Genomic DNA, 25,880 nt, shown 5'->3' on the forward strand with positions numbered 1-25,880 from the left:
GAGAGAGAGACACACACACACACACCACACACACACACACACACACACACACACACACACACACACAGACACACAGAGAGACACACACACCACACAGACAGACACACAGACAGAGAGAGACACAGTCTCTCTCAGTTGACAGTCTCAATTGTTAACAGTGGTTATGCATGCTAGTTGAAAACATTGCTGTAGTTTGTGAAAGTGGGTGAAAATTTGATACAGTCACCCCACTGCATAGACAGCAATTAGGCACTTTGAATATTACATGAAAAATTTATGGAAAAGAAATGCTGTTCATGAAGTTAAACCTTCCTTGCTGATACAATTAATAACAGAGATGGATATTCTTATTTTTCAACACACATCTTCTGAGTTTGAACAAAGATTTTGTAGTTATAGACCTATAATTGGAAATACATATGAAATTTGGTTTGGTAGCATTTGGGTTTGGTTCAAATCCATTAAATCTTTGAAAAATTGAATGAGTAGTCATACTGAGGCAAAGCTGTATTTCAAAGAGGGCTGAACTTAATGTAGTTTTTATTCAACTTTCTTTTTCTGGCTTGTCAAAAACTAATATATCAAAAATAGTATTACAAACAAAAATATTAGTTTTCATAAAATCAAACCTCTAAAAATTTTATTTTTGAAGAAGAATCTAAATGAAAGGGATTGCAGGATAAGTAATGATTTTCAAATATCAAAGGACTTGGATATTACTTTTGATAACATAATTAACAGCATGAAGAGAAAGAGATTAACTTTTGTTTCAATATGTTGATTTGAAATTTTATAAAAATTATTTTTCTTTACATCATCTGTTATCAGTATAGAATAGTTTAAAAATTTAACACAGTATGAGTGGTAATAAACCTTACATCACTAAAAATTAGAGTTCTAAAATGTTTTTCCAGTAAGAGCCAGCAGCTCTATGCCTGCCAGATAGTGGTAGTGTTTGATTTTGTATTTCACATCTAACAACTGTTGGGCATTACAATTTTAGTCATGAATAGCATCTCCATATTGTTAAGAAAATATTATTGAAATGAGTGTTCTGTAAAAAAAACACAATTTCCCAACTTTGTGATTTTTTTAGTCTGCGTAATTACCCAATACAGAAATCACAATGTAGGATGTAAATTAAAAAAAAAAAAAAGGGGTCAATAAAAGGTATCAAATCCCTCAGCAAGCTTGTTTATCTCAATTGGTTGAAAATATTGCGTAATTTGTAAAAAAGTTGCTGAAAATCCAAAAATGTCAATTCCATGTCATTCATAACAAATAGGTACTGCTAATACCATCACAATTTTAAGGAAATATTGCACATGCATAAAAAATTCAATTGACACAGGAAATAAAGCCAGCAGACCATAGACTTATTCATCTGCTGATTAGGTGCTTGAAAACAAAGCAAAACAAAATTAAAACTTTTGCAACAAAAACATTTTCAACAATAAGGACTATTTTCATATTAATAGGTATGTTCTCACAAGCAAAAGTACTGAATTTGGGGCAATCCAAGAGAAATTCATGAAAAACAACTCATCTGCAAAATGCCACTATTTGGTATAGTTTATGTACTGGAGGCATTACTGGACCTGACTATTTTGAAAAAAAAAAATGGGTTAATTATTTAGTGTGACAATGAATTGCCATTATATAATGATAAATGATTTTTTTGCCATAAATTGATATGAATTTGGATGTGGTTTTAATAAGACAGTGCAACAAGATATTCAGCAATTAAAGTTCTGAGGCAGAATTCTTTCATAGAAAAATAATATTAATTAGCCTCTTCTAATTGTGTGATTTGAAATTACAGGATTATTTTCTTTAAGGTTACATTAAAAGAAAGGCATACACTAATCAATATTTCACAAACTATTCATGATTATAATAATGCGTTTTGTGATACAACCACAATAATTATGTTAAGACGTTATCAAAGATTTTGATGAAAGGATGACTATGAGTAAAATTGATCAAAATAGCAATTTGCTTGATAAAATTTTTCATACAACATTGTGCTGTCATACTATTAGTTGAAATAAAATTAAAGATATTCAGTTATTTAAACAAAAAAAAAAAAAATTTAGTAAACCTAATGGAAAAATCTGTTTAACTTTTTTAGATTTAACATTTATAAACTCTTTAGGGTTTCAATCTATATGTATAAATTAAATACCATAACCTAATGGTTGTAAATAAGCTGACAAAAGTCTCTTCTAAAAAATGGGAGAACTATTACTTCAAGAATTAATTTTGTCACCCCATGCCAAGTTAACAGGGAAGGTGAGGAGTGAAGTGAGTTTTCATTTCCTTCTTCAGCAAGGTGAATGTAGTACTGGATATCAGAATACCAAGCCAAGCATACTGCAGATGGTATTCAGCCTGGCAAGTAACATGTTTGTTGCAGGAACATACTTCATGCCAAACTCAATAAGTTAGTCCCTTCTATCATTTTTTTGCTCAGCCCATATTCACCAACAATGTTTCCTTCTTTGCCTTTTCTGTTGCTTGCATTCCAATCTCCAACTATTATTAAATTTTCATTCCCTTTTATGTGTTAATAATTGCTTTGTTTCCATTGCTTTCAGCTGCGCAGTATTCGAAGACTGAGTGATGCTGATATGGTCAATTAAATCTTTCTGACCTACACTCTTAACAGCTACTGAATGAACTGTGCCCTCTTTCAGGAATCATTTCTTAGTCTGGCTCTCAAGAAATATCACACTGATATGGTTACACCTTTGGTTCAACTACTCTGTACCACTGAGCACTCAAGCTCCCTCATCATTGACAAGGTCTCATGATTCATAGTGAGGGGGGAGTAGAGTATTCAATACCATTACTCTGAGAAAAATCAATTTTGACTAGTATCATTTATGAATCAGATGGTATATATGCATAATAGTCTTAAAAATGAGAGGGGCAGAAAGAGTCAAATAAAAATTAATATAACCCTTTCTATAGGAATACACACAGCCTGCTCAGTAGGGTATTTCAACTAATCAACTTAAATTATGAATTCAGCTATTTTCCTGAATGAGGGTGGAAATGCTGCAAAAGAAGAAAATTCTTTCATGTTTTTAAATATTTCTTCCTTTTTTTGGCATACAACTGAAAATACTGTTGTTATACGTACACTTTAGTAACTTCTTATGACATCTAATAGAAATTATCTTCACAACGGATTGGATTATATCTTGTAAAAATTTAAGCAGAATTGTTTTGTTTCATGATAAATTACACAAATTCAGCTAAAACAACTTAAATACTGTTTCAGTATTAAAGCAACCACCCTACATTCTTAATCAAGTCTTTTAATTAAGTTTGATTTTGATTTTGTTAACAACAAACGTTTTTAGAAAACTTCATATTGGGAATGATGCTGAAGTTTTAATCCTTACCCACCAAGTATTTTTTTTTTTTTTTGTTTATCTCCTCTTATACTAATTAATTTAATGTTTTTTAAGGTTTATTTTTAAAATACAATTTAGTGCATGTAAGTAGTTAGCAGAACAGCATATTATATAGTAGTTACTAGGTAAAATATAACTCCATCCATAATTTTGATGATGGTTTACCTTTTTTTTACATATTAATCATAAATTAATTTAAGAAAAAATTGGAATAATTTGAAACAACAACAAAGTACATAAAACAAAATACAGCTAATAATTAATTTATCTACAACTTTAGTAATTAAAATACTTACCTGTGAATGCCTTCTCAACACCTGCAATTGTTTGGGCGATGTACGTGTACAAATTGCTAATGTTAATGTATAATCAAACTGATGTATTATTAAATTTAAATATACTGTCTCTTCCCAATCCATATCAGGATCACCTATAGGTAATTTTCTACTATCCTTACGGTAAACATCAACTTCAGTCTGAAAAAAAAAGACTGCAATAACTAAAACAGAGCTAAATACACTAGAAAAAATATTATCATATATAGTAACACCGTAAGACAAAACCTTTTAATTTGAAATAAAAACTTTTTGAACTAATGCGTAATGATGCATGACCATTGAGAAAGGCCACATTTGGCATCTTCCTTTCTGGCTTTCGTACCATCCAATTTTTAATGATTTAAGTACTTATACTATTTAAATTAAGAAAACTCTTATTAATATGCAACAGAATACGTTATAGTTTCGTAGGTTAATAGTAGCTTCTACAAATTGGCAGGTGGGAATTATTATAATAATCATATTATAATATATTAGTTGAAACAAAGACATACCTCATATTTTGGTAAATAACGTGAAGTGCCCTTTATGTGCTTCTTTTTCACAAAGAACAACAAATCATCACCATCTATACAATGTTCAGCTTGGAAAAGAAAATGTCTGACAAACAGATCAGTCCAGTAAGAAGAGCCATGCAATACAACAAATCCAGAATCTGGAAACAAACAAAAAAATTAATAAATCAAACTATTTGTAAAACAGGAACACATTTTTTTAAATTTTATATTAAAAACGTAAGAATAAGCTTCACAAGCATTAAGGGTGTTACAACTTACACAAGAAAATAAATAACAAAACATATTTTAAAACTGACTTCCAGCTCTTGAAAAAGAATGAGTTACATATTGTCATGGTACATATGCAATTCGCATCACTAATTCATTACTTCATTACAAAGGCTGATTCTGTTCTTTCACTACTGTGATGGCAAAGCAACAATTAATGAAATGTAAATACTAATATTTATCCTCCCTCCCAAACCATAATGCAATCAGTTTATTTTAAGTGGAGAGAAATAACATCATTTAGTTCCATCAACAATTGTATATGTTTATTGTATTAGTGTTGTAAGAAACAATACTGTGAGAGACTGGTGCCACATATAGGAAAAGAAAACTAGCAAAAAAATTGAAGCGGGCACTATCAGCCTGACAAATAATGGCTACACTACTATAGAGCTGCAAGAGAATATTATTAGTGTATTAATATAATATCATGGAACCTGTTTTTGCACTTTCAGTTATTATAAGATACTAAACTACTACCAAAGGTCAATCCAACACATACGGGCTGCTTGTAAAGGGTTGTTCTAAAATATGCATGTTTTCCAACTCCACTCCACTGAATGCAAGAAAAGCTTTACTTCAGCATTTCAAATGAGAGATTTTAAATTAGTCTCCTACAGCCCATACTTGGACTGACTGGAAATTTAAAATTATTTCAGCTTTCTTATACAAAATGTGATAAATATTGTGATAAAGAATTATCAAAATAAATATTGTTCAGTCTGGCAATGAAACTTGTCATTTTGTAAAAAAAAAAAATAAACCAACTTATATATATTGATCCAAATTTGATTAAATAAGTTTTTTCTGTTGAATACAACAAGAAAGAAGGGTAATTTGTTACAAGCCCAATACATAATTAAATTAATGCAAAATATGAAAAATAACCACTAGACTGTAATGATATATTTAATTTAAACTGAACTCTGTTAAAATTGTATTAACTCTTATCTAAATGCCATCCTCAAATCACCTTATAATTTATTTACTTATTATATTTTTTAAATTTGTAAAAAACAGAGCACAATCAAAACAAATCATCAAAGATAACAATTCTTCTTTTGACAACTTTGTCGGTAAATTTGATTACACTCAAAATGTTTTATACTTCAAATACAGAATCCTCTTTTCTACTAAGTTCTGACTGCAATGAATGTTAACCATCTATGCATTCATGTATTTAACTTTTTTAACCACTGAAAATTAAATATAAATACAATCACTGTAATCACACATCCATAATATAACCTCAGTGCCTGCAACAACTTGAAAAATAAACATAAATTAGTCAATCTTTTTTTATTGTTATAACGTATGCAACTGATTAACAATAACATGTTTTATTTATCTGGGCGCTTGCACTTCATAATATTGATATTGAAAGTTACATTAATGCAATTGAACAATGAAATGGCAAAAAGCCGTAGAATTATGTAAATAAATGTACACAAATACTAGCTCACCGTCCTTCAATAGCTGTCTCATTTCTTTGGTTCTTTGAAAATTTATTTCTTCCAATAACTGTTCAAGTGCTGATTGTTTTTTAAGGAAAGAGGCTGCTCCTGAGAAAGACATCACTTATAAAATAGGTTATGATCGCTTAAAGTTAGGTTAAAAGAAAGAACACGAAAACGTTAAATCCATAAAGCTGGTTACGAAGGGCTAACCAAAAAAATGAAGTACATTGTTTGCATAACACATAATGCAAATATGTAATAAGTTGTAAGTATGAAAAAAGAAACGAGAAAGTTACGTCCAATTCAAACGCAAACGAAGTGGATACGGCAGTAGTATAAATTATCTAGTATCGACCTCATGTGACCAATAGCAGATGTTAATTTTTAACCAATGACATGAAACATACTTATCGATCGGATGTTCAAAATGCCAAAGCGTTAGTGATGTAATTATTTTTAACATATCTTAATTAATAAAACATAAATTAAAATGCAAATTTTAAAACCTTCATCTTATTCCAGATTTAAAATATTTTATAAAACTAAAACATACACAGTTTTAAGCGGTTCACTACAAAAGCTTTTGCACCAGTAGTGAAACATTTAAAAAACGAGACCCATTCTTGGGAATTATAAAATGCAAATTTATTACAGCAGTTTGTATTGACAATGAATTATTAGAATAGAAACGGTTTAATGTTTAAAAAACTGTTATCTTTACAAATGATAGTAAAAATTCACTGTCTCTAGATTGTTTTTTTAGGAGTGATCAGAAGTACCTGGTGTAGCAGCAACAGTTAGTTACATGCCTACGTGTATAAATTATATACAACAATTATTCATTGTTTAATTATGGCTAATAGAGTTTGTTGGATTCTTATTTATGTGAATTTCTATGGTGTTAGTGACATAAGAATGAAGATTAGTTCAATTTGATACTTCCAACATGTTAGTAAGTTTCATCCTGTAGTTTTATTATTGTTTGGTAAAGTAAGCATTGTATTGTGTTTATGAAAAGTAATTGTAATTATTATTTATAATAAATGTTATAATAAAAATATATTATTTGAATTTTTAATTATACTCTAGTTTTTCCAAAATAATTTTATGTAATCATTAAAATCATGCATTTTTATGAATTATGATATTGCACAATATTACAAGTATATATCATTAAAAAAGATAGAAAACGTTTTTGTTGGAAATTCTGAAAGAGTGCCCTGAAATGAAAAGTCAGTCTTGCGCAGAACTGTGCAAAATGTTTTACTTCATATATCTTTTTTTAGAAATGCCTTTATTATTCATGTTTTTATAATCTGTATTAAAATATATATACTTCTTAGATATTCAGTTAGAACTATGTAACTTAAAAAGATTTTCAGTCATAGATAATAAGAAAACTTATATAGAAAATGAATTTATAAAATTATTATATGTATATATCCATTTGTATATATGTATGATGTCCATATAATATGTAGATCATCAAAAGTTGAGTAGCTAATATGACTATGCTCACTCACAAGTATAAATTACAAGTACTTTCAGTTTTTCTGTTTATGTCTAATTAACCCCTAGTAATTTGCTCCTACTTAAAATATAAAATCAAATTTTAACAGTTATTTTTGTTAATTATTCTCTAAAATTCTTTTACAAGATTCAAACACAAAAACTATCTATTACCAAGAAAGATAAAGCTGACACTTAAAATTTCTAAAATGCTTTACCAAATATATAAGAACACTCTTTCAATTATCAATTTTTTCTCTAAAATGTTTCCTGATAAAGAAATCATTAATATTTCAAGAGAAGTACCCAAATGATAGTTTAATTAAGAATTCAGAATGGGAAAAACAAAAGTAACGTACTGTCTATTAGAATTTTTTCATTCTTTTTCTGCTACTTCCTGATACATTCCTCAGGTAATTGTAGAAATACACAATAAAGCCCTGGTTCTGCCATGTATTATTTTAAATTCCTTCTAAAAATATTAACTGATTACTATATTTATAAATATTATGTTGTATGTAAAATTTTAAGTTTTACTATAACAGGCTATCTCTATTCCAATGGAAATCTAGCTCAATGGTTGAACTATTTATTCAGCTGGATACTTCACAATATAAAATAATGGGAGTAAGGGATTTCCATCTATTTGAACTGGTCAATGGAAAATTATTTAATGTGCTGTCCACTTTCCAAAAGTAGATTTGAGCATCTACTACCAGAGGCTTCAGGGCAACTCTTTGGATGATTTATTTATGGTCTTCCAATTGATAAATTGTCACTTTCCAACTCTTATCAGAAAATTTCTTCCTCCATCCATTTCCCTTATTCTTCCTGGTATATTGTGGGTTTTGGCTAGACATGTGGTGCATCCAAGTTAAGGATGTTGGACAAGTAGTTTATGCAGCTTAATTTGTGTGGGTTAGGGACGCCTTTGTTTTTTATCTCTGTGCCCAATAATAATTTGACTAAGTCTTCCTAATATGTAAATTCATTCATGGAAAAGAGGTCGAAGATTATTGTACTTCTATTCAAAATGAAATTTTACAGCTGAAATTGACTTGGATATAATGTATTCTTTTATTATAACAAACCGTAATACATAATTAGATGAAAAAATAAAATAAAAAGAGGAACAATCAAGCAATAAATTAAAAATTAATAACAAGAAATTTATCAGGTCCTGGGAGCTTATCCAATCAGGGAAAGCTTAGCTTACCACAGCCAAAGCTTAAACATCTCAGGTAGTTATAATTAACCTTAACTTCTAATATGCTACTTATTTGGGACAAAACCTAATCCATTTAGTTCATAAGATTGTGTAAAGGCAGCCCTTTTATCTAAATAGCTTAATAATAGGGCCAATATCCCTTGTAAAATGAAGTTGCAAAAAGATCCATAGAACTGAAAAGAATAAAAGTGGACAGATAATTGGAACAAGAACTGCCATCAAAAAGAATATTAATATTGGAACAAGGAACACTAAATTTCAAATGATAAATAGGTTGAGTATGTTGACAGATAATAAAGGAAGGGAAAGGTGGTGATAATTGAAGACAGTGGTGTCTTTGAAAACTCTAACAGGGTAAGGTTTGCAACATTTGTTTTTGCATTATAGCAGACTGCAAGAATATGGTCCACTGCCACAGACAGCTGGCACATGATAATAATTATGAAAAATATAGATTCATTTTGATGTTTACATTGATAAGAAGCAATACTTTTTACCATGTCAAATGTTTAACTTTTTTTCATAAATTAGATTTTTAGTGACTTATTTTGTTGATGTTTGCCTACATATGTTTAAGGCAGCAACATTATCCTTCATCAGACACCATTTAAGGAAGTGGTAATATCTTTCATTAAGAAATGTAATTACAATGAGTACTTAAAGTTAAAGTAAAACAAAGACCAGACTTTAAGTTAAAACAAATTTTATGTGAAAGGATAATTTTCTATTTCTCTCAAAAAGCAGTACTGGAACGGCATTCTGGCTCCAAAGCATTCCAGGACTCTAACATTGAAATGATCAGATGGCCTGATGCTGCAAGGCAAAAAGGTAAAACCTTGGTTGTATAAAATAGGATAGACAAGGAGAAATAAAATTAAAACTAGTACTCTGAACATCTGCAGTTTAGTTTTATTAAACAATAAAAGTTTTACATTTGAAAGATCAGAATATATCCAAAAGAAATTTTTCATAAATATTTATATTAAATTACATAATCTAAAGTTTAACCTTTATTTAATTAAGTAATTTTAAATTGAGAAAAAGTTTAAATTAATGTAATGTAATCTATTTAAATAATAAATAGATTCTTTATTATGTATCTTCATAAAGGTACATAATAAAGGGGTGTAAAGCTAGTTCGCTTCCATGTAGTGCACCCTGGGTAACGCTAAACTAGCTAGCAGGTATTGGCGGTCAGATAAACCATGAAGATAGGTTCTCCTGACCACACAGACACAAGCCAACAGTGTTATGAACTGCAGGCCATGTCGCTAGATATACCTAACAGTCCTTTTCAGGACTTGCCAACAAGAAAGCTTGGACCTTCAGTCTGAATTTGCCACATAAATATGGAAAGCAAAATTATTCTAAGAGCCAGTATTTATCGAAACTACTGAAGAACGACAATATTGATCTGGTGGCAATAGGAAACACATTGTAACACTGAGGAACAATTGTGGAGAAGAGGCAAAATACCTGGATATGAATTACTTGGTGCCACATACAATGATGCGTACGGCGTCGCTACTTATGTTAGGCGCGATAAAGAAACCGCCACTCTCATCTCCACCACCATGGACAATGAAATTCATAATGTTGTAGTTCAAATTTGAAGTATAACAGTGTTCAATATCTATAAACCACCAGCTGTATCATGGCCAACATCAGTAATCCAAATACAACCTCATTCTGCGGTCTACTTGGGTGATTTTAATAGTCACCGTGAGCAATCGAAATATAAGGATTGTGATGCGAACAGTGAGGCTCTGGTGATGGGCTGAGGATGAGAATCTTAGTCTTCTCTTTGATGCTAAAGACCGATTTACTTTTAAATCAGCGGCTTGGAGGCAGGAGTATAATCCAGATCTATGTTTCACCTCAACTGACAGCAAAAGTTGGCCGCTGCTAATCACCTGAAAAGTTCTCTGCGACTTTCCCCACAGCCAGCACCGCCCAGTTATAGAGGCAGGTAGCCGAATTTATCTCATGACCTCTGTACCCCGCCCTAGATGGAACTTCAAAAAGGCTAATTAGGAAAGTTTTTCTAGGGCCCTGGATAAATGCCTAGATTGGATACCACCAATCAGCAAAAACTATAGCAGATTTATTGGAGCAGTAACAAGTACCACTAAGAAGTGCATCCCTAGAGGGTTTCGCAGAGAATATATCCCAGGGTGGTCCCAAAATAGCGATGTTCTCTACCATAGCTTCCTCGAGATGGGCGATCAAGAGGTGGCAGATGAGCTTCTCCATAGCCTCGATGCTGCATACAATAGAAATGGTGGGAAGCCTGAACTTTCAGAACTCGAGTCGTCATGCATGGACTCTGCTAAGAAAATTAGGAAGTGGATCTCCTATTTAGATACCAAAAGCAGGTGTCTCCCCAAAAACCGTGGCATCCCACATGGTGGCAACATTCAGAGCACCAAGAGACAGGGCGCACGCAATTGAGATAAAATGCGAACTAAGAAACTTGAGGAGGAAGGCAGGAGAGACTGAGTACGCTCACCCTTTTATGCTTGAAGAGATTGAGTCGGTGCTCAAAGATGTTCCTCCAGGGAAAGCACCAGGGTTCAATGGTATCAATCCGGAATTTTCATTAAACTGCGGAAAATACGCAAAACTTTGGCTGGCCAGATTCTTCACTGACAAAATGCAGACTGGTAGCGTGCCTAGAGAGTTCAAGTGATTGAAGGTAGTAGCCATTTTAAAACCAGTAAACTTACCTAAGAGCTACAGGCCTATAGCATTGCTATCAGTAACATATAAATTACTAGAAAGGCTTATCTACAACAGAATCTGTCAGAGGATTTATGATGTTATACCAATTGAACAAGCAGGCTTTAGGCTAAAACGCACCGATCAGGTTCTCTTGCTAACAACGTACATTGAAGCAGGGTTCCAAAGAACTCTTAAAACCTCTGCTGCATTCGTTGATTTATCAGCTGCTTACGACACTGTCTGGAGAGAAGGCATGATCTATAAGGTCCTCCATGTAATCTCATGCAAACTAACAGCTTGCCTCCTTAATAACATGTTGAACGACAGAATGTTCCAAGTTATCATGGGATCCGATATAAGCTTACTGAGGAAACTCAAGAACGACCTGCCTCAAGGGTCGGTACTTGCGCCTCTCCTTTTCAGCCTCTATGTTGTGGACATGCCAGAGACAAGATCTAAAAAGCATGGTTACGCCGATGATTGGGTGCTAACAATAAAATGTAGATCATTTGAAGAGTCGAAGGAGGTCCTGATGGCTGACCTGGAGAAACTGGGAAGGTACTTCCGGAGATGGTGCCTCCAACTGAATGCTAGTAAAACAGAGGTGTCATGCTTCCATCTGAGTAACAAGTTCGCTAATAGGGAGCTTAAAATTCTATTCGAGGATACATGGCTCTTTCACAGTAAGACACTGAAATACCTAGGCGTGACACTTGATAGAACGCTTTCATTTAAGGAGCACCTAATGAAAACTGCAGGGAAATTAAGAGCGAGAAACAATATCATAATAAGCTCTGTGGAACGACGTGGGGAGCATAGGCTTCTACTTTGCGCACATGGCTCTGAAGCTGGTCTTCTCAGCTGCTGGATATTGTGCGCCAGTGTGGTTTAACAGCCCTTATGTTCATAGAATTGATGCTCAACTTAATAACACTATGAGATTGATGGTCAGGTCTACTCCTGTGGAATGGCTCCCGGTATTGAGCCACATACCACCCCCGAACCTGTGCCGTATGAATGCTCTTGTAAGAGAGTACAAGAAGATTACGTACAATCAAAACCTGCCAATACATGAGGACATTGAGGGTGCCAATCGTGGTCGCCTTTTCTATTAAGCCACCTATCAAAACAGCAATTGCTGCCACAGAGGACGGATTTAACCTAACTGATGCCTGGCATTGAGAACGGACCACAAAACAGAATAACCAAATCCCATGTATTACTCAAAGGCCGCTGGGTTTTGACTTGCCATGTAAGACAAGGTCAACGCTAAACAGAATACGGGACTCAGCATGGTAGGTCCACCTATTTCCTGTATAATCGGGTAAAACATCGACGCCCCTTTGTGAGTGTGGTAAAAATCAAACTGTCAGACACATCACAGAAATTTGCCCTAGGACAGCTTATGAAGGGAATCCTGAAGATTTCCTGATGGCAACTACAGAATCAGTAGCATATATTAGTTTGTTAAATATTTGTTTGTAATTTTGACTGTAATTGGTGTTATGTTTTGGTGCCATATGCTAAATAAATAAATAAATATTTTATCTTCATATTCTATACTTTTGTATCTATTCAAAGTTAATTTTAAGGGTAACATTTTTTTTATAAAAAAAAATATTTTTTTATTAACTATAACTATATAATTGTTATACATAAATAACAAAGTAGATACAGGAAAAGATAAATCTAACAGCAACTAGAATTTTTAAATACGATATAAGGGTAAATTGCTTTATTTTTAAATGTATGTTTTGAGAGAAATTAAATTCCATTTGTTGTACTTCAGCAGTGTAATATGAGCATACTAGACAAGATTATTTTAAATAACAGTGCAGAATAATGAAAAATAACATTCCACAAGCCAAATTTTTATGTATTTAGAAAATATGCCCAAAATTTACATCATTTACAAATTTACAATAAAATTGGGATTTTTTTTTTATATAAATATTTAAATTTAACCAAATGCAGAAATAGAAAAAAAATAGAAAAGTTGGGCACTACAATATAGATAGATATATTTGATGTATATGTATGTAAACAAAGGCAAACCTACGTAAATAAATATAATATATATTTATTTATTATTATACTTTAAGGTTTTTATTTTAAATTAGTTATTACTGAATTCATATATACTAATTTTTAAAGTACTGGATATGAAGGCGCATCAGTAAGTCATAAGGGCAAAATAAGTAATTTAAAAAAAAAATAAATGCATATTTTTATATTACTATATTTATGTACATATGTATAAGTAATGACTTTCTAAAAATTTATTATCCACCAACAATAGTTAAGCAATAATTAACTGAATTACTTTTTCTTCCATCAACACATAAAAGTAATTTAAAAATTAAATACATTAATCAGCTATGCCAATAAATTAATATTCAGACTTTTATTAGTCCTTCTTATTTAGACAAATCTGGCCATATTAGAGATTTATTTTAATGAGATTATCCTCTCACATCAGTGGACAGATATCTGGGGGGTGAAGTTGTGAATTTTTCCATTTGGACGACGGCCTAGTCATTTTTGATTTGGTTTTTGATGTAAAAATAAGACTATGTTTTTTATAACACATCTGATTTTCAGCTCTCTACCTTGACCCCTTGTTGAGATATAGGGGTAAAGATTTGAGAAAACTTACTAACACGTTCATGTGCAGCAAGATAATTTATGTATGTTTGTATATGCCGTCAATGAGACCAGCATTTCACTGGAGCACGTTATGTAGAGGATATATGACAGATACCTGTACGATAACAAAAAACTGTTTGCTTGACCCTCTGTCTTTTATTATCTGAATGCACTGACAAATTCTTAAAAAAATAAAAAAAAAGATAAAACTTGGATGAATACAGTAAAAATCAAAATGAGACCTAAACTGTATTTTAGCAAGTGAACTAACTGCATTCAGGTGCCTAGATAACTTACCAGTACAACTTACTTAGACGACAAAATGGTAAACCTAACATAACAGAAGTGAAAATTTAAACTTGATGTGTGAAAGGTGAAATTATATTCCTACCACGGATTCCTATGATACTGAATGACTGCCCGTATGAATTCAAGAGGCTACAATTTCTGATTAAATTATGTTTCACTGTGAATTAACAAGGCTCAATGGCAAACACTTAATGTTGAGAGAATTGGCCTGCGACCACCATACTTTTCCCATATTCAACTTCTTGTAGCATGTTCAAGAGTTACCGGATTACATGAAAATTTTCTCTTGGCACCCAGTAAGAAAACAACAAACGTGGTATATCCTGAGGTACTCAGTACACACAGTCGTAAAATTCTATGTTCTTTTTTTATTCATTGGTGAGCGGTCATACATTTGCATGTGTAACTTGCACTTTTAATTATTACATGCTTCTATTTATTGTGGAATAAAATTTGCATGTAAATAGTGTGGGTAAACTAGTTACAAATTTTTCACTAATTCTAATTTGTTGTGTACTGCTTCTCATAAAATTTACAATATGATGAGTGATTCCTTGGGTATTAAACCCTTTAAGACTCTACTATTTTTTAAGTGAGGAAGCCCTTAGGTACTATTATTTAAGTATTTACAAAGCTCTTTTTTCCTTTCCGTTCCTCTTAGTTAATAAAATTTTTAACATTATTACTTTTTTCAGATAACATTAACACTACAGACATGTTACATTCTTCTCTTTTTTTATCCTCCCATCTTTTATTAAATTTAATCTCTCTCTACTTATATAACAAGAAAAAATAACAAATTTACTGCACTGAAAACGATGACTACTGAAAACCCCAAACATACTTAAAAAGCACATAGTCATTCTTTTACATGATGGTACCACACCCCTAGTTCCTGCAACCCCCAAATAGCTACCGATCCCAAAACTGGCATTTTAAGGGTGACAGAAGTGAACCTGCAGAAACACTGGTATTCACATAAAAATAAGATAAGGAACACATCACTAGAAGCAGTATAAATACCCTAGCAACACAATAAGAAAATTTTAACAATATTAATTTTAAAATGTAGCATAAGAGGGAAAAAACAAAAATAATCTGTAAGTTACAAATTGACATCTATAATTATTGCTAATTAGGTAGTTCCTGCCAGAATACTGAACAGCAGGACAGTAATAAATATATAAAATTCATTTTTAAGCACCTTTTTACAATTCTAAAAATCAAAATGTTTTTGTTATATATAGAATGTCATTGATCTCATCTAGAGTATACTAGAATGACAAAATTTAATTTTATGTTATATTTTATATTACTAATATTTTATTAATTGTAAGTATAATTTTCAAAGTAGTTCCAGAACATTCATACTAATTCACTAAACCAGCTTACTAAAAAGATTCAGTTCAATAAAATGGCTCTTTTGTTTCTGAGGATGTTATGCCTTCAAGAAGAAAGTCTCTGTTGACACAGTTCACTCACATTTTCTATTTTGGAAAATAACAATTTAATTAGTCAAATTTTGCTTAAATTTAAAATTAATAAACAGATGGACTGAAAAATGCGTGGACACTATTCATCCATTAGTAGGTATCAGAACTAACAAAAAACAAATAGCATTGGATTATTGTTTCTTTTTTTAAAGAAAATAAAGGTATCAGAAACTAACAAAAAACAAATAGCATTGGATTATTATGTTTCCTTTTTTAAAGAAAATAAATGTAAGTCCATTACAGCATCTATTTAATTTCTTATGATTCTTTGAACAATATATAGCTTATCTGAAAACACTTTTCTAAAAAGTTAAAACATATATATCAAACTATTTGTATCTAAAATGGTTTTAGATATTTATCTAAAGAGTATTTGCAAAGCCAAATCTAGTGAATATCTCATTTAGTATAGTAGGAAATGGGGAAAATTTACAGTCATTGTTCAGCATTTTTTTACCATTGTTCACTCCTTTCAAGGTCAAATTTCAAAGAATCTAGCAATTGGTTTTTAGATATTCACATGAAGATTACACACACCAAGAATGAAGTTGATATCCTTATTTGTTATGAGAAATTAAAGAAATAGTAAAAGTTGGGCAAGCCCTGACCAGTTAAACATTCCCTGACTGCAATGGTTAATCCAAGTAACCACATATAGCATTTCCTTAGCTGTAGGGAAAGATCATCGCAAAACCTACTGTGTGCTCAATAGGTCTCAAGCAAGCAATATGAAAGCTTATTTCCACTCCGTCCAGGTGTTTTATTGGATGGTTGGGCGGGTTGATTTTTTTAATCTGCTCAGAATGACCAACAGATAAATCAAGTGTTATTGTACCCCAAACTTAAGTCTCCTCTAAGAAATCTTTCATTAATATCAATAAAGATTGATATCAACCATAAACATATTAATAAATCATCATTTATTTCTTAATTGAAGATATCTCCATGGTTATTACTCACAGAAAAATCACTTTGAAAGCCTGTCGATGCTTGATGACATATCTGTGGGCCATTCTGAGCAAATACAAAAAAAAAAAAAAACAGCCCAATCCGTCTAGTAGAATGTCTGGACAGTCTGGAAATAGGTCTTGATCATGGAATTCACCTGTGGTAGGAAACAAAAGAGAAAAACAAGGAGGTTGGGGGTTAGATGTGTTGTAAATGAAATAAGTAATTAGTAGATTTTTTAAAATTTATAATATTACTTTGTAAAAATAATGCTACAGAGGAGCAAGGAGTCACTAGCTTATAATTTATAAGTTAATAATTTTGTATAATTTTAATTACAGATAAATGTTATTAATACTAATGAAACATAAAATATAACACTAAAATAAAATAACTATTGCAAAATAAAAACCTTATGATAATGACTCATAAATATAAAATTAAAAACATTTTGGTTGGTTATTCTTTTATCTGATCTTAGCTCACTGGAAACACATGAAAGTGGTTGATATCTAACACTTAAGATGCTCGTGATTTATTAATTGTTAGTATTTTACTGAAGCCATATGTGTGTAAACACAATTTTAATTAGAAGATTAAGTGATTTAGATGACATACTTAAGTGTTAAAGACCATTATTGAATATAAACTGAGATTTATTGTTATCAGCTAATTTTAAGAAATTTTTGTATACTGAACTTTGTCTGGCAACTTTAATTCTTTTTTTATCAACTTTTAACTTTTTTCCTCTCTTCTCTGTTTATTCCTCCTAATTAATTGTCTTTTAATCAATGTACTGAATTTTTATCTACTGAAGCCTTTCTTGCCCCATTTCTATTAGTGACTATGACATTCTACATTTCCTTAAATTAAAAAAAAAAGACACTAACTACTTACTAGTTCTTGAAAAAATCTTCTGGAATCAGATGGCTATGGGTTTAGAAAAATGGCATTTCTAGAGTTTGTTTTTGATAATAATTATTAATAATCTTTTTAATAATTATTTTATTTTATGAATACATTCATATTTAGTTAATTAACCTGCAATCATTACCATTTTTTGACAAATCTATGCTTTCATAATTCTTGTGTATTACTTTTTTGTACTAGTGATCAAATCTATATTAAAATAATTTTGTTAGTCAACATAAATTTTATTAACTGATTTAAAAAATAATGATGTCATAAATTAAACAAGTAATTTGTTTTTATTTTCAGTGTTAATATGAGAATTGTTGACTTGAAATTTACTACAGGTTATAAAGGATTCTTCGGAGATGGTTGTAACTTTATCTAGTTCTGTAACTAGCTAGTGGTTATAATTAGCTAGCTGGTTTCTTAAAGACCATAGAGAATCCATCTTCCTGGCTGGGAAGTAAACAATTTAAGCTATAAAACTATATTTTAATTCCAATGACCTTTTGAAACTATACCCCAGCCAAACATTTTGTTGCTGAGATCTAATTAACAGTCCATCCACGTTTGGTGATCCTGAGATATAACAAGCTACAGGTACATTTACATGAAGAAGGGATTCAGTTGCCTAAAGACCTCAAATCGATGAAGTTGATTTAGGTATTTGAAACCTATCTGTCATAAGATTAACCCAACATTTCTCAACCTTTCAGCATTTGCGACCCAATTTTCAATCATAGTTTTTATTGCGTCCCTACTCTCATGCAATAATAATGTATTTTTAATATTTTGACGCTAAAGCTACACTATGACCATAATTACAAACCATACAAATTACTAAGAATAAGTAAATTTATTGATATTTGTCAACACCGATCAGCTGCATGGACAAAACCAGAATTGATGACTGTCTTTTTTTTCTGTTTAGCCTCTGGGAATTACCATTGAGGTATTACCTCAGAGGATGATATATATGAGTGTAAATGAAATGTAGTCTTGTACAGTCTCAGTTCGACCACTTCTGAGATGTGTGGTTAATTGAAACCCAACCACCAAAGAACACTGGTGTCCACGATCTAGTATCCAAATCCGTATAAAAATAACTGACTTAACTAGGATTTGAACTCTGGAACTCTAAACTTCCAAATTAGCTGATTTGGGAAGACACGTTCACCACTAGACCAACCTGGTGGAATGCGGGTTGTGGAGCTGGGTAGAAGGTAGGTTACTGTGAGCGTGTTCTGCCAAAGTCTTGCATCCACCAGTGTGAGTCTGTCACTTTGGCCTTGACAGGGATTGTCCCACAGCTAAGCATATCAGAGACCTTAGTGCTACGTATGAGCCCTGGATGTCAGTATCGTGGATCAGGCAGTACCTGACTTCCAATCCCATGTTAAATTTGTGGTAGGCGGCTGACTCGGGGAACCCAGCCCCGATATAATTCCTATAATTCAGGATCGAATTATAGGAATCTTCTACATCCACGACAACTGTGGCAGAGGGTCCATGTAAAAACCATCATCTTGGAGAGTTCTGTCTTCACAAGCAAAGAGGAGGAGAGTGTAGAATTCGGCGATAAGGAATAGTGAGTGTAGTGATCTGGAAAAGAAGAAGGAAACTACTTAGTTTCTACCAAAGAACAGTGGATCAATAACAAAATATCAGAACAAAATTTAGCTATTGAGAGGAAAGATGGCAATCCCTCTTCAAAAAAAAGATTAGCCCTTTCGTGATAGCTTGTGGCATTACGGAAGCTGCTAGAAGAGTGGTTAAAGGAACAAGGAAAACTGCTGTGGGACTGTTTGTATAAACTATCAATGGTATTCAATCGTTACGACTAATCAAAGCCAAGAAGACTATGGTCTTGGACATTGAGGTTGCTTCTCATAGTACCCTGAATACTCAAAGGGTGTAGTCGTGTGCAGGTATATTTTAAACTGCACAGAGGAGGAAATTGTAGATGGACTACAGAGGAACAAGGAATTGTTGTGTGTCGTCACTCAAACACAAGATGCAACAGAGTAGTTCTACCCTCTGTGTCGCAAGTGTTAACTTTAGTAAAGCGAAGTGTCCAGAGAACATTAAAGCTGCATTCACAGGTTGGATGTATGTCCATTTATCTTGACTCCTTTGTGTTGCTTTGGATGTCAAAGATTTAGACACAAAATGGCACATTGTACAAGGAAGCAAATCTGTGTATGTGGTGAACCGTACATTGATTTGAATATGATGAACCGAAGAGCTGAAAAAAATAATTTTGAAAAACTTTTTTAAATTAATAAATAATGCAGTATTTGGAAAATGTATGTAGAACATTAGAAAGGGGATCAGAATTGAACAAGTGTCATCACCAAAGGAATTGCAAAACCAATTTCTAAAATAGGATAATCAAAATAGGATAATCAATTCAGAAAAGCTATGTACAGTCCAGCAGTAGAAAATGAATATGAAGTTTGACAAACCCATCTATATAGGATTAGCATTGCTAGAGCTGAGCAAAACCCTTATATACCACTTTCATTATGATGTAATGAAACATAGGTATGGTTGTAAAATAGATCTGCTTCATGTAGATATGATAGTTTCTTTTACAATGTTATGTCTAATAACTTCTATTAGGATATGAAAGACAACCCCTCCCTGGATTCTTCATTTGATACCTCATACTGTCCACCCAAACACCTTGTTTCTCAACCATTAATGACAAGGTGCTGGGCAAATTCAAAGATGAATGTAACAGTTCCCCAATCGCAGAGTTTGTTGGGTTGAAGGCAAAGATGTACTCTTTACTTTAGTTTTTCCTACATCTATTTTCATTACTTCCTCCAGGATTATTAACAATTTTTGAAGCAGGAGTGTGCCATCAGCTAGAATTAGTATATTATCAGCAAACTTTATATATCTTATCTTTTGTCCTCAGATATTAATTATTCCTTCTTTTCTTTCTTCTAATATATTACTTATCATACCTTCTTCAGTATAAGTACCAGTGAGAGGCAACATCCTTGCCTAATACCTTAACCTGCCCAAACAGTCATATTCTTATTTATTTCCATTGTTGCTATTTATCTCACACATAATTGTTTAACTAATCTTCTATCTTTCCATTACATTTTTTTCTCTTTAAGAATCTCCATCATTTTCTTTCATTTGACTCAATTAAATGCCTACTCTATATCTATGTAACACAGACTCATTCCTCTTCCTCTCTCAAAATATCTCTCCACCCATCCTTACTAGCCTGATGGCATTTCTGGTTGTTTTCCATTTCCTAAAACCAAACTGTTCCTTCTTGTATACTCTTCCATTACTCTTACCAACCTCTGGTTTAGGATTCTTAATAATATTTTAGCAGTGTGGGCTATTAAATTTATTGTTCTGTGTTTTGTATATCTTCTAGTACCTGTTTTGTTTGGAACTGGTATCATTACTGTTTTCACAGTCTTCCGGTCATTCTCTCCTACTGTTCATCCTACTACACAGTCTAATCATTTCTTCCACTCCTTCCTCCTTAATTAAAACATAATATTTATTTAAAAATAAATTGTATGTATGCTTGAATAAACAAATAAAAATTATTATTATTATTTTTATATCATCACATGGGTTTATTTTTGGCGCACTTTAGCTGGCCATTGTGACATAGATTAAAATGATACTACTGTATCTATACAGGTATTATGCCAATGTACAGCAGACAACAACTGCCGGTGAGACAATAACTGCATATACTTAACAACAGCATTCGTAGGCAGATTTTTCATTATTGTGATTTAAAAAATATCTTATTTAAAAAAAAAAAAAATTAATTTTCAGCATATAAAAAAATATGTGCAAAAAATAAAAACACGCATTAAAAACAAAATTGAAAAAAATAATCTGAATTATTTGAACATATCAGATTCTTCTACATAGAAGCAACCATTGCAAATTAAATTAACATATCTCAAATTGTATTTTTACATTTATTGCTTTCCAGTTTTGAACGCTGCTGTTTTGAAGCTTTTGCACTGCAAGTAATATATATAGTCATAATTTCTGAGATGGTCCTTCATCAGTTCATCTAGATCTTATTTTGTGGCTGGGATGGACAATATCATTTCAATTTTACTTGTAATTCAAGAGTCATTGCTTTTAGGTTTAAGTTTATTCTGTTAGGTTGTTTCAAAACTAGTTCACAAGCATGTTATTTAAATATTTACCTTTGCACTGGCTTAAAGTTATTTCACTTTAACAACTTGGGAATTTGTCTCACTTATATTCAGTATGCCAAAAATATTACTATTGATTTATATTTCTCACAATATTTTATCTGTAGTGTCAACTATGTAGTTGCATCATAAAATGCAAAAGGGGATAGCTTCTTTTTATTCCCTGATGCAGCATCTATTTTGTTATTATGGAATGTTGACACTAGAATTAGAATATATATATATATATATGTATATAATATTGTATTTACCTTTGAATTTTAATTTGTTGCAATGTTATTTCCAAGAGAATAATTCTTCTGGCAAATACAAATCTGTCATATCAATCAAAATTTTTCTTTCCTTTCCATTGTCATGATCAACAAATTTAAAATTTTGTATAACAAATTTAAATTTCTGGACACTCATTTAAAATTAATTTTTCTACTTTGTCATCATGCACTCCCAAATGTTGTTATAGACTCTTTCTTCTGTTTTTTCTATAGAATCCTGCTAAAACCAGAAGATTGGTGAATACCTTCACTTTGATTACATGTGTTGGTTTCCCATCTTCTACATGGCCTTAATTGGCTTTTATAAAATCAATGTATCAGTTTGTGTATCTGATTATCATTTCTAGCACAGAAATAATATACCCATAGCAATCATGCTGTTTAAATAAGCAAATTCGGAGACATGACAAACGAGAACATTATGATATTGGGTTTAGAGTTCCACAAAGTAATTTTGTAATTGTGACTATATTAAAGTTTGAAATATATTTAGCTGTATGTAATGGTGATAATGTAATAAGATAAAAAGTACACAGTAATAACAACTTATGTATTGAAACTGGGCGCAAAGAAAAACGTTTTCACATATATACTAAAGAAAAATTTTTCAAAAACTATTTACTCAACGTAGGTTGTTCTTTTATTTATAAAACCCATTAATTTCCATTTCCTGAAAAAAGTATATTAGAAAACCAAAAACAGGAAAAAGGAAAATCACTTTAATATTTATAATAGCATCAACACTAAAAAAAAATCATTAAAAAGATAACAATGATATATTTCTACATGCTTTTACAAAATGTCACTCATTTTGAAACAGTAGCAATTTACTATTAAAAAAAAGGAATGTTGTGCAACAAATACTCAAATTCTCTTGGTGATAAATTACCAAAATATTATGGTTTTAGAACCAGATTTCAAGAAAGAGATGAATAGGTAATATAAAAAAAAAATATTTTCCTCTAAAAAATAATTTTGTGGTTATAAATGAAACATCCTGTGATCCTTAAATAATGTAGGAGAGATACAAGGCTCAATAGTGGGATTTATTTTATTTTAACTGTTCTATTAGGTCAGCCTAAAATATAAAAATATCAATCTTTTTGGAACTAAATGAAGCTGGCTGTGACTTTTCACTACTATATAATTGAAGAAAATAGGTGTGTAGATTTATAAAAAAAACAAAATTAGTAAAAAAATTATCCATTCTATTTTTAAATACTAGCTGGTCATACAATCGAGTTTAGTATTAGGTATGATTTACTTTTAATACTTATCGATGAGTTAACATGTGATTACAAAAGTCACTGCAGATGATACAATATTGATGCGATGCAGTGCTGTTATAAAACAAATCATACATTTTTTTCTTTTCATCTACAGTAACTATAGTTTTTCTTTTCATTTGGGCACTAGTTTATGGGTTTCTCATTCCCTTCATAAAAAATCACTAAACAAAATTGTCATCTACATGAAATGGATCTTTTCAGTGTTGTCTACATGGAATGTAACAGTTATTATAACTTCAGATAATTTAAAAAACAGACTTTTAGAAATAAATTCATGTAGAGTACACATAAATTATAGAGATTGTAACAATTACTTTTGTATTGCTTTTTTATTAAAATTTGTAGACTTGATCTCTTTGCTTGTCAAATAATTTATTACTTAATTTTTCAGTATTTTTCTAGCACTGCATTATTTCTGCATTGTTACGCGCCGCAACAACCAATCAAATATGATAATTTATCACCCGAAATATTTTTTGCTGACATTTTGCTTACACTAGGATTTTTAGTGGCACTTGTGTAGGAAAAGAAATTTTCCAATTCTTTGTGAGTTACCCTTTATTTCACTGTAGATTTTATACTAGATTAGAAAATACAATCTGAATTTTTAAAAATGTGTATGGATGTCATTGCACACATTAGATCATTGGTTTGGATTACCATTTATCTGGATACAGTAAGTATGTAAAATGCATAACAAAAGTAGTTGTGCGAGTTGACATGACAAGACAGGTTGGCTGAAAATGTCAGACATGCTTTTTTGAAGTATAAGATGTGTTCACTAGAAGAATTAGTAAATTAATCCAAAGATTCTGATTGCTTACTATGTCAAGTGAGATGTCATAGGCAATATAAAATAGTTTACTTTTTCATGATTCAAGCACCCTTCCTCCTCTACTGAATAAAAAATTTTAAATCATCCTACTTCCAAATAACTCTATCTGAAATAAACTTAAGTAAAAAATACATATTTGTGACTAAGGTTGCAATATAAAAAGGCAGCTTTTGTTTATGTATCTTCGTAGGAAGTTGATTTACTGAATAGCTTTTTTTGTAATTAAATGGATGTTAAAAGCATTTTTACTGTACTGATGTGTAGTACTTAAATGTTTCTGCTCATCCAGTAGTTCACAATATGAGGAGAAATCAGTTATGAAGTAATCTTAACTCACTTTGTTAGTAATGAATGATGATTGAATAGGCAAAAAAAAAAGTTTTTTTGAAAAGTTAAAAAAAAAAAAATATCAGTAAATGTAGTATTTTTTAACATGATGCAATTATAATGTAATATAATTACACAATTATTATAACTATATTCAATGTAGATCCATTTTTCAACTCAAATTTTAAAAGAAAATAAAATTCCATTTTTAGTCATACAGTGTAATTTTACATTATATATGCTTCACAAAATGCACAGAAATTGATGTAACTGAATAAATAATATTTTTATTTTAAATCGTTACATTAACAACACAGGAATCAAAAATTCATCTATTAAATGAATTTGTTTTTATTATCTTATGCAACATCATAGATTAAAATGAAATACATATAATTAAATAAGTTTAAAATAAATTACAAAATGTGATTTATAAATGATGGATGATTTCTCTCTTCTCTAGATTTTAATTTCCAATATCTTTCTTAGTATAAGTATTTATGTATAGCATATAATTCAATTCTATTACTGTTTACGCCAATGCGTAAAGCAGCTTTAATTCAACTTATAAGAGAGTGTCTCATTATATTTTTTTTGTTTTCTTTTAATAAATTTTGAACTGTTTTCTCACTGATTTATTTAAAATACAATTTTCTTTTATAGAAACAGTATTAAATTGTACATGAAAATATTAATTATAATTAAGAAGTTTTTCAAACACTGAAATTTATGCATTCCATTCAACATATATAAATATATGCTCAGCTGATTTTCATTTATGCCTTCTATTGTGATTCTATTTTTTGATTGTTTTTTAAGACTTCATGTAACTTTATATTATTTCATGTGTTTACATGCTCAGCTGATTTTTATTTATGCCTTCTGTATTGTGATTTATTTTTTGATTATTTTTTAAGATTTAGTACCTTCATGTAACTTTATATTATTTCATGTGTTTACATCTTAAATAATTAATAAAAACTTTTAATTGTTAAAAAAACATCTGATTCATAATTTTTACAAGTTGTTGTTAAGTAGCCATTGTGTAAACATCAGTTAGTGATGTGAACATTTTGTTTTGTTTCGAGTGTTATATAAAATAATTATTCTGCGAGAACAGTAAGTAAAGAACTTAAGTGATGTATTTATTTAAATATGAACCTTTTCTTTTATGA

General features: G+C 30.9%; 1 protein-coding gene across 1 annotated transcript in view; it reads right to left on the bottom strand.

Moving 5' to 3' along the window:
- Nucleotides 1-6,348, bottom strand: part of LOC142319932 (uncharacterized) — an 81,868-nt gene extending 75,520 nt beyond the window's left edge. The window contains exons 1-3 of the mRNA XM_075357607.1: nt 6,009-6,348; nt 4,255-4,415; nt 3,719-3,898 (exon numbers count right to left, since the gene is read on the bottom strand). Coding sequence (XP_075213722.1) covers nt 3,719-3,898; nt 4,255-4,415; nt 6,009-6,120 — 453 coding nt within the window. The 5' untranslated portion in view covers nt 6,121-6,348. The remainder of the gene's footprint in view (nt 1-3,718; nt 3,899-4,254; nt 4,416-6,008) is intronic.
- Between the last annotated feature and the right edge of the window lie 19,532 nt (nt 6,349-25,880).

This window comes from Lycorma delicatula, chromosome 2 (genome assembly GCF_047948215.1).
Source record: "Lycorma delicatula isolate Av1 chromosome 2, ASM4794821v1, whole genome shotgun sequence".
Lineage (NCBI taxonomy): Eukaryota > Metazoa > Arthropoda > Insecta > Hemiptera > Fulgoridae > Lycorma > Lycorma delicatula.